This window comes from Ursus americanus, chromosome 5 (assembly GCF_024610735.1).
Source record: "Ursus americanus isolate L20-20 chromosome 5, mUrsAme1.1.p, whole genome shotgun sequence".
Lineage (NCBI taxonomy): Eukaryota > Metazoa > Chordata > Mammalia > Carnivora > Ursidae > Ursus > Ursus americanus.
This window is the reverse complement of record NC_142131.1, coordinates 44,428,040-44,438,311: the sequence shown is the minus strand read 5'-3', so window position 1 is coordinate 44,438,311 and position 10,272 is coordinate 44,428,040. Positions and strand designations below refer to the sequence as shown.

The window sequence follows — 10,272 nt, the reverse complement described above, 5'->3', positions numbered from 1 at the left end:
TTTAAATTAAATTCTCTTCAGTAGAAATCCTTTGGGTATTCTATATGTTACCTACAAGGACCCTAACTGATAAAATTAGCTTTTCCTTTCCAGCTACCTCCATCATGTAAAGCTTTTTCACTCATGTTTGTGCAACCAAATGATCAAGCCCTCACTGGATGAGGAAAAGAGCTTGCTTTGGCTGCAGTGGGGTTTGGCTGGATATTTGGGGCCTCCAAGTTCTCAAATCCTAAAAACTCCACTCCAATTGTTGGGGTCCCATTTTTTTCCATTATTGCCCAAATCTAACTCAAAAGATCTACTGAATCTATGAATTCAATCATTGGAGTTTGTTAGGTACTTCAGTCTTACGTCTCTAAGAGACAAAAGATTTTTTTTTAGCTTAGTTTGTGCTTTGATATATCTATCTAGTGATTTGAGTTTGTTGTTCTTTCTTTTAAACTGGCCAGAGCCAACAGAAGAAGCCTTCCACTTATCCACACAGAATTACTCATATCTTTTATATTTTTCCATGACAGGAAAAGCGTCATCCCCCACAGCCTTGCTTTCAAAAAGCACTACATTTTAAGTGATCCCAGGGAATATTTTAGTGAACTATTTTAGTGAACTATTTCTCTACTGTTTGCCATGAACGGCAAGATTCCCTTTACTGAGCACTAGGGGGATTTTTACTGCCTTCGCTCTGAAATCAGGCCAGATGACCAGTTCTAATTTGCCCATTTCTTTAAGGGTCTGTAACCTGCAATTCCATTCCCTGCTATCAAAATATGTTTCTATCAACATGCTTGATTTCAAGTAAGAGAAATTGACGTTAGATAGCTTCAGCCAGGAAAGGCATTTTTGGAAGGATGTTGAGATAACAAATTCCATTCCTGGAAAATGGACAGAAACTAAGTAAAGAGTTTAGAAAATAGAAAATTAGCTCTAGTCATGACAAAGTAATAGCCTGTTTAGGATTCTTACCATGGGACCATCCATAGCCATTGATGGCTTCCCTATGTTACTGAGGCTGTGAATAATTTCTCAAGAGTTCTTGCATTTTGGGGTCACTTTCTCAGGTTCCAAGTGTCAAAATCTCAGGATGGAACTCTGATAGACAGCTTAAGCCGTAGGTGCTAATGAAGGAGTATGAGTCTGGGCCTTGCCTCTCACCAGTATTGATACAAAAAGGAATTCTTAATAAATTAAAGGAACATTCAGTTGCTGATTAGCTAAAAATCAAGACAAAAACCAAATGAAACAATCAGTGTCTGCTGTACTTACCCTGCCTACCTGACTCTGTGAGTGGTAAGAGTCCCTTTGTGGGGCCCATGTTTGAAGAACAGTCAAACTGACTGGCCACAGTGACTCAATATACAAGTATTCACTACTCAGTTTGGGGATGGTTTAAACTTTGTGATGGGAGTCATTTATAGTCTCAACTCCTTCTCTTCCTTTCGTCCTTTTCCCTACTATATATACCAGTTGTTGCAAAGGTTTGTTGATTGGTATTTCATACTACCATAGTGATTTATAATTTTGTTTTTATTATTTCTAACTTTGGCTGATTAGAAAAAATCACTAAGTGGCATACCTAGTATCAAACATTAATAAACTAGCACCAAGACCAGGTAAAGGGGAAAAATGGTCTTTTAATTGTTATTTTATTATTTCCTTCTTTTTCATTGATATAATTTTCTCTGCTCCAAATTTTGTTTCCCTGAGTCCATAAAAATTTAAAAATTGTACATTTTGTATTTGTTTTTGCTGCAGATAATTTCTTCCATTTTGATAAAATTGGCTATTCAGCCAAGGATGTAATGTTTTGATTCTCATCATTGACTTAAATGCCATTTTTATAATAAATAGGGGTATGTTCTATATTTCTTCTAGCATTTCACCAACTCATTATCTAGAAATTATAGATTTCACATACAATAAACTGCTAAATCAGTTTGGTACTGGAGATAAAGAGCTGATATTTCCATGGAAACCTTCCATTTATGAACCATAAACACTGTGGATTGCCCTAGAAGATTCCAGCATTTCCACCGGTAAATGTAACTTTGTCTTCTTGGTGAGGCCAGCTTTTCCTTCATTATCCAGAAATGGAAAAAATAAACAATGTTGAGTAGCTACTATTTCTCAATTAAAAGAAGAGAGAATGATATCTGGGAACATTCTCTTACTGTAATACATTCATGAAGGGGATATGAGCAGGAACTTTAATCCCTCTTGCTGGGCCTGTGTATGTTCTCCTTCATTCACTAGATGCTGTCTCACATGGTATGTGTATAGTTAGAAATTCCTCATTCCTAATTCCAGAGAGAACAACTTGGCTTTTGACTTACATGTTGTCAAATAGCCAATTAAATAAGATTTTTATTTTTCAAGTGGTGTTAGGGTGTTGTCTAGATAAAGTATCTATCATCATCTCATACTGGCACATCTGTTGATTGGTTTTAACTGAACCCAAAAGTTATAAGGTTGTTAGGACAGCAGGTTTGGAATGGGATGAAAAGCAAGGCAGGCCACTTATGGAGGCTCTATAGTCTTTATTACTTATGGTGTTAGCTTTAAAAAAAAAATGACAGCTGTAGTTCAGACAGGTCCTTTCATATTTAAAAAGGAAGTCTTAAAGTATCAATTAATTTTAATGAGCAGTCTCTCTACTGATATGTACATATATATCCCTAAAGACATTCCAACTGTACTTATCAACATCTGGAAGCAGTATTGGGCAAACCACATGCTTAGCTTCTAACTTCAAAAAGCATTTTTTGAAAGGAATCTTTTGTAAATTCTGGAAGGAGGCTGTGAATAGTTACCAGAAAAGCATTTCAATATATTATAGTGTCTGAGTTATTAGGGAGTCAGATGCCTAAAACTCAACTCTGGAGCAATTTGGAGCTTAGAAAACAAGAGAAAAATATCAGGAAGAATGCAAATAGTTTAGAAGAGCTGAATATACTATTGTACTCAGTGAAGGGCTTCTTCTCTCCTTCCTTCTCTCCCTCCCTGCCTTCGTCTCCTCTTCCCTTCTCTTCCCTCACCCCCTCTTTTTCTCCTTCTGTCTTTCCCTCCCTCCCTCCTTCCCTTCCTCCCTTCCTTCCTTCCCTCTCTCTTTTTTGGGGGGCTAAAATGTCAGCAGCTATATAGCTAGCACACACTCCAAAAGATGAAGTTGACTAATGCTTGGCCAATCAGAAGAATGGGAGACTTTTATTGAAACGCAAAAACTTTAAAAATATTGCTCTGCATATGGAGAAGCATGGGAGAAGTGGATGGGAAAGGAAAAAGAAGAGAGGAAGAAAGGAAAAAGAGAAAATATGCCTCACAGGAAAGACAACACCAACAAAAGTGGCAGACACTAGCAGACAAAGAGCTGAGACTAGGGTGGTAAGAAACAGATAAGGTAGAACCGTGTTGTTAACGATGTACATCAGAATGCATGAATTCACTATTTTATTCATTCCAACCATATTTATCGAGTTAGTACCATGTTCTGGGTACTTGGAAAATCCTAGAAGCTTCAAAGGTAGATAAATACTGTCCCTGTCTCTGTCCTCCAGATGCTTGTGGGTAAAAGTGGGAGGGTGTGGATACATGTTATAGGTGAGATGTCGAATGCATGAAAATGATACAGTGGGAGCACAAAGGAGTAGCTTGTCTCTTTCTTTCTTTCTTTCTTTCTTTCTTTCTTTCTTTCTTTCTTTCTTTCTCTCTCTCTCTCTCTCTCTCTCTCTCTCTCTCTCTCTCTCTTTCTTTCTTTCTTTCTGCAAAAGAGGGAGAGAAGGCTAGAAAAAGCTTTGTAGCAGAGGTGACACTTGAATTGAGCCTTGAAAGATACGTACTTATTTACAGTTTCTGGCATAGTTCAGTGGAAACATTCAAAATAAGAGTTAATCACCCTACCAACCAGTGATCATAATGGTGCCAGAGCCATCTAAGACGAATATTTATGTTCAGTACAACTCAGATGTGCTTTAAGACTTAACTCAGTGACTCCATCTACTCGGTGAACCATTCTTTGATCACTTGGCTCGAACTGTCCTTATTTGAATTATCATAGTCCCTAGTGCCTTGGACTGAGTTTAGACTAGGAACCACCCCAAGAACATATGACTTTCCACTGCACATGGTTTTTCCCACTACTGAATTGTTTATTTCCCCATGGTTCTTTAAACATGTCTCTAGCAAAGTATGGCATATGACATCGAATTACAGTTACAAAATGAGTGAATAAATGTGGTAAGGCCCTTGTCACCTCAAAGGATTATCCTTTGATTATCTGAAAAATGCAATGTCCAGCCCCTTCTGTAAATTCTCAGAATTGTGACTGTTAAGGCTCTATTTCCTAGCATGGCTTTATCTCATTACTGAAAAATAAGCACATCTGAAAGTTAGGAAAGAATAGGATCGATACTGACTTTGGATCATGTATGCTTTCAGGAAAATGTTACCTGTGACTAGGAGGTAATGGTTTTTTTGTGGAAGGTGGAGATTGTGGTGCAACTCCAGCCCTAGATTGCTACTCGGGGTGGCTCATGGAGGGAGAGTGGGAATCACTTACAATGGTATGAAATTCATTTGTGAAGGTTACCTCAGTGTTGTCCCATTTGGTGAACTACTGATGGAAAACAAGTCAGTTATATTTCCTAAATAGATGGCATTGACTCTATAATATGAAGTTGTGAGAAGGAATGTTGCCTCATTAAATTCATCCATTAGCCAGTCAATGTTGATAAACAGGAGAATATCCAAAGACCCTACGTTTAAATTTTCGTTTGCACTATAGAATTCATATTTTCATCTGGTGATTCAGTGCTCAGTAGTTCTCTCTTGGAAGTTCACCTTACGTGTCCCAAAAATTTTCTGTGCATGCTAAGGTATGTTTTTTCTGGTAATTGGGGTCAGAGTGTTTGTGAGAACTACTCTGCAAATGGGAAGTGTTGCAGTGTATAAATATTATGAGAGATATTATTATTGCCATTACCTCTGCCTATTAATTACCTGAAGACCAGTTCATCCACCAAAACCCAACTTTTTAATTGAGATTACGAGGAATTTATAACCTTATCTGAGTAGCCATCTTTTTAAATTGCCTTTTAATGTTCACATGGTCAAAAGTACCAGGTGCAAAATTATAACATACAGATGAATAGGTCACACGTATAAAAAGTGATCCTCTGTGGATTGTTCTACATTTCTTTAGGAAGGATTGAGGGGAAATAACAGGACATGCAAGTATGAAGCAATTTTAATTTATTTAAAATTAATTGAAGGAGAAAGGAAACTCCAAGTTTTATAAAATAAGGTGCCTTTTGAGATTAATTTTGATTAAATGCATTTTTAAAAATCGTGTTGTCAGATAAAGGAAATAAGGAACAAGTAAATTCTTCCAAAAGTTTTGTCTTAAGCAAAAAATGCTTACAGACTCCAACTTAAGCTTTTAAAATACATGCATAAGCTTCTCAAATAAAAGGAAAAAAGAAGAAATTACTCTTTTCTGAGAATATGATGATCCCTTAGTAAGCAATGCCCAAAAATATTTTAATTTTTCAGAAAAAACCCTGAAAGATATAAATAACTCCGTTATTCAGATAATCAGAAATCACAGAATAGATTGAAATAAATATACTGGTCCTTGAAATTGGTTGAAAATCATCATTGGGTTCATTAAAAATTTTTAGAGATTGTTAGAAGATACACTAGTATTTTCTAAGATGTCAGTATCTTAGAGATATTCTCCATGAGCAAGTATTTCTAGTTTACTGGACATAATAAAGAATCATTTTAATCTTTCCAAGAATAAAATTGGGATTACTATGTTGTGTGTTAGAATTTATAATTTACTAAGAAGCTGTAGCTATGCTTTCCCACAGTGAAATCCTTGATTAGAGAAATATCCAAAATTATGACTACAGAAATTATTCAGGATGTGTTATGCTAAGAAATAGAAATAAAATTTTCTTTATTAAACTGTAGCATGATGACATTAATTTGGTATTATACTTCTATTTTATTTTTATTTATTTATTTTAAAGATTTTATTTATTTAGAAAGAGAGGGTGTACACGTGCGTGTGAGTGGAGGGAGGAGCAGAGGGAGAGGGAGAGAGAGAATCTCCAGCAGACTTGTCACAGGGGTCGATCTCACGACTCTGAGATCATGACCTGAGCCGAAATCAAGAGTTGAACGCTTAACTGACTGAGCTACCCATGTGCCCCAACATTTCTATTTTAAAAGTTAGGCGTTATCTGTAGTTTTTCTGCTTATAAGTAGAATGAAATTCAGTAAGTTAGATATCAAAATATGTGTTTCACCAGCAGAACTCCACTCTGAACTGAAAATTTAGTTGATTTATAAACAATGTTAATGGAATATTGGCTGTTTCATTATGCTTATTTAATAAGGGAAACAATTAAAATATGTAGCTACTAAAACAGTCTCTGTTGGGGAGTTAAAAAATTTCCATTAGCTATTAAGACAGCCAGGTTTATCAGTGTCTTTTAAGATACAATATTTTATTTCCCTGGTGCTCATGTATATATGGATATTATTGACCCATATAATTCATTATCTCCATACAAAGGAGAAAAACAAAACAAAAATACTAATAAGACATGTTTCCTAACATATACATTTTTATAGGGTTACATGGCTTATTGTTAAATATTTAAAGCATGAACTAGTTTTTAAAGCTTGAAACTGCTAGTTATCCATTCTGAAAGGACATTTCTCATGATTTTACTCCCTGTCACTCATTTTCATTTAAGCAGGACAACATTCCTTTGAACGGTATAGGTGAAGAAAATAGAATACAATATCAGAATTCTCCTTGAGTTGATAAAGGTCAAGATGTGGTTAGCTGGGCAGGAGCTCACAATACTCTAATGGAGATCAGTTTGCTGGTTCTACACTAGCAAGAGGAGAGTTTTACCTTGACTCAATGGAAAGTGAATAAAAGCAGTACTATCACTATGACCTAGTAAAGGAAAAAATGTAAACCCATTAGCATGAAGAGCATTTAGAAACATTTTCTATGAACTATAGGAGGCCCAGCCTCATCGTATTCCTGCTTACTGATCCACATCTGCTGGAATGTAGACAGGCTGGCCAGAATGGAGCCCCCGATCCAAACGGAATACTTCCTCTCTGGGGGAGCTATGATTTTGATTTTCATGGTGCTAGGTGCCAGGGTTATGATTTCCTTCTGCATCCGGTCAGCAATGCCAGGGTACATAGTGCTGCCTCCAGACAACACGATGTTGGCATATAGATCCTTGCGAATATCCACATCGCACTTCATGATAGAGTTGAAAGTTGTCTCATGGATCCCACTGGACTCAATGCCCAGAAAGGAAGGCTGGAAAATGGATTCAGGGCATCGAAAGCGTTCATTCCCAATGGTGATCACTTGCCCATCAGGAAGCTCGTAGCTCCTTTCAAGTGAGGAGGATGCAGCAGCGCTGACCATCTCTTGCTCAAAGTCCAGGGCCACGTAGCACAGCTTCTCTTTGACATCACGAACAATCTCCCGCTCGGCTGTGGTGGTGAAGTTGTAGCCTCGTTCTGTCAGAATCTTCATGAGGTAGTCAGTCAGGTCTCTGCCAGCCAGATCCAGGCGTAGAATGGCATGAGGCAGGGCATAACCTTCATAGATGGGCACAGTATGAGTAACCCCATCCCCAGAATCCATCACGATGCCTGTGGTCCTCCCTGAGGCATAGAGGGACAGCACAGCCTGGATAGCCACATACATGGCCGGTGTGTTGAAGGCCTCAAACATGATCTGTGTCATCTTCTCCCGGTTGATCTTGGGGTTGAGAGGTGCCTCGGTCAGGAGGATGGGATGCTCATCCGGTGCCACACGGAGCTCGTTGTAGAAAGTGTGGTGCCAGATCTTCTCCATGTCGTCCCAGTTGGTGACCACTCCATGTTCAATGGGATACTTAAGGGTCAGGATTCCTCTCTTACTCTGAGCCTCATCCCCCACGTAGCAGTCCTTCTGGCCCATGCCAACCATGACCCCCTGATGCCGGGGACGCCCTACCATGGAGGGGAACACAGCCCGGGGGGCATCATCACCACCAAAGCCTGCCTTGCACATCCCTGACCCATTATCTACCACCAAGGCAGACAGCTCATCATCAGTCATGGTGCTGGCTGGAATCTTCCAGACAGGTGAACAGAAGTTAAATATAGAGTAAATAGCAGACTGCTGTGTCAAAGGAGAGAATGAACAGGCTGAAACACTCTAGAACTGCCTTCAGAGTGGGGATCCTGTGCTGTGATGACAGGTATTTAAAGGTACACACTGGCCCCACCCATGTCCTGTCCCACCAGTTCCCAGCATTTCTGGGTGGGGTTACCTTTGAGGTATTAATAATGATGATGATGATTATATAAATCATTAGTAGACCTTCCTTCGTAAAGAGAAAATTGGCTACCAGGTGGCCAAATCTGAGGTTACTGTAATTAGGCAACCCACACATGTTGTCAGCATGCGTCGGCTCAGTCTCTAGATAACAATGATGGTGCGGTGGGGGATGTCAAAGCAAGATGAAAGAAAGCTAGTGAGAGGTATGGGTAATGCTGATGGGAGGACCACTCCCTCCTCACTTTACCCTCTGGGTCCATTTTCTCCACACTAACTTTAACTTTTCATTCTTAATATATTGTTCTTATGAGGAGCCCAATGCTGAAAACTTCACTTTTTAAGATTTTCTTTCCCATTAAGTCCTAATCCCATAGGATGTCATCGTGACTGAAATCATTTTAATGGATGAAAATAATGAATGGCCAAGGGTGGCCTGACAGCTGTACTTACCATGCATTTGCGTTGAGCAAAATTTAAGGGTATTTAATAGACTTCTAATCCATCAGAGAACAGCTGAAAGCAATAAAATGATCAATAAAGTAAATGACTGTAGATTTTCTTAAACTTCCTAACAACCAAATTATGTTAAGCACTTACTATGCCCAGACATTGTTCAGGAACTAGGTCTATTGGGTCCACGTTGACTGCACAGAGGCTCAGTGACTAACTGTGTTGCACAATTTATTAGATAAAATGCAGATTATAAAAATTTCATTTATTTGTAATAACTCTTAGGTGTACAGCAATGAACATAATTAAGTGATAAGATAAATTTTAAAATGATGTATTTGATCTGATCTTTAAAACATTTTGATCTTCAAGATTCACGTAATGTATTACAACATCATGCCTCTCATGGTTTTGAAAATGTACATAGTTGAATAGTATTAGCTTTCCTTTGATTTTAGTATATAGTCTTTACACCCTGATCATTTCCTAGCAATAGTTTGTGTGGATTTTATTTTCATTGTAAAAATATAGACAACCTAGTAAAATGTATACCATGATATAATGTAGGACATTAGTAATGTGTTACAGAGAAACAGTTCATTACTTCATTCCCATGGTGCTATGTAAATAGGATGTAATCTACCTGTCAGCTCTTCTAAAGCAATGCAGTTTTTCATGCCCACATCTGAGTTCTCCAAAATCACCTTCATATGGGTTAATTAATTAATTAATTTGCATTTTGTAAGAAGTAGCAGCAACCCTGTAGTACTTGACAGAGGCATACCTTCTAGTTCAAGGCCAGGAGAACTAGCTGGCTGATGTCTTTGCCCAGGAGCCTCTTGGAGAATCATGGTAGCACTGGGCTGTGAGTGTTCAGTCCTCATCTTTGTGGACAGCTTGATAGAGAATTACGGAATTACTTTTCTCTGTGTTTCCCCAGTCTTTTTCCTATAATGTGCCTTCAGAACCTTCTTGCTGACAGTCAGTTATGGTAGAATGTGTTTCACTACAAAATCCATAGTTTTGCTTCTTTTCTGACCAGGATAGTCCTATCCCTTAATTTTTTCTGTAACTGCAAAATCAATTCCTCCTTCAACAAAATTAAAGAACTCACCCTCAAACCATCACACTGGATGGTTTTGTGTACTTCCTTTTCATATAGCACAAGCAAGCTTTTGATTAAAATAATATTTTATGGCTATAGGATGATATATCTGGAAATGTCTATTTTTTGGTGTTTTGTTTTTTAGAGCCATAGCAAACTGCATGCACATTCTACAAAACTGAAAAGAAAACACATTGCATTTAGAGCCAGTCACCATTTATGACTCTCCAGTTGGAGTAGAGAACAAAGCCATGTCAGTGGAGAAGCCCATATGGCACCAAGTGCAGCCTTTAGATTCTGGATTTACTATTGTGCTCTCCTTAGAATTGCCTTTGAACTGAGAGTTGTTTGGTAA

The 10,272-nt window shown here is 38.1% G+C and overlaps 1 protein-coding gene across 2 annotated transcripts; it reads right to left on the bottom strand.

Annotated features, from left to right (window-relative positions):
• Positions 1–7,009: 7,009 nt before the first annotated feature.
• Positions 7,010–8,140, bottom strand: ACTBL2 (actin beta like 2). 2 transcript variants are annotated; one of them, XM_045794315.2, is made up of 2 exons: positions 8,012–8,140; positions 7,010–7,885 (listed from the first exon to the last, which is right to left on the bottom strand). In XM_045794315.2, the coding sequence occupies exons 1-2, from the start codon at positions 8,138–8,140 to the stop codon at positions 7,010–7,012; spliced, it is 1,005 nt and encodes a 334-aa protein (XP_045650271.1). The 2 variants fall into 2 exon arrangements, with proteins under 2 accessions (XP_045650271.1, XP_045650270.1); XM_045794314.2 differs by having other exon boundaries at positions 7,010–8,140.
• Positions 8,141–10,272: the final 2,132 nt, after the last annotated feature.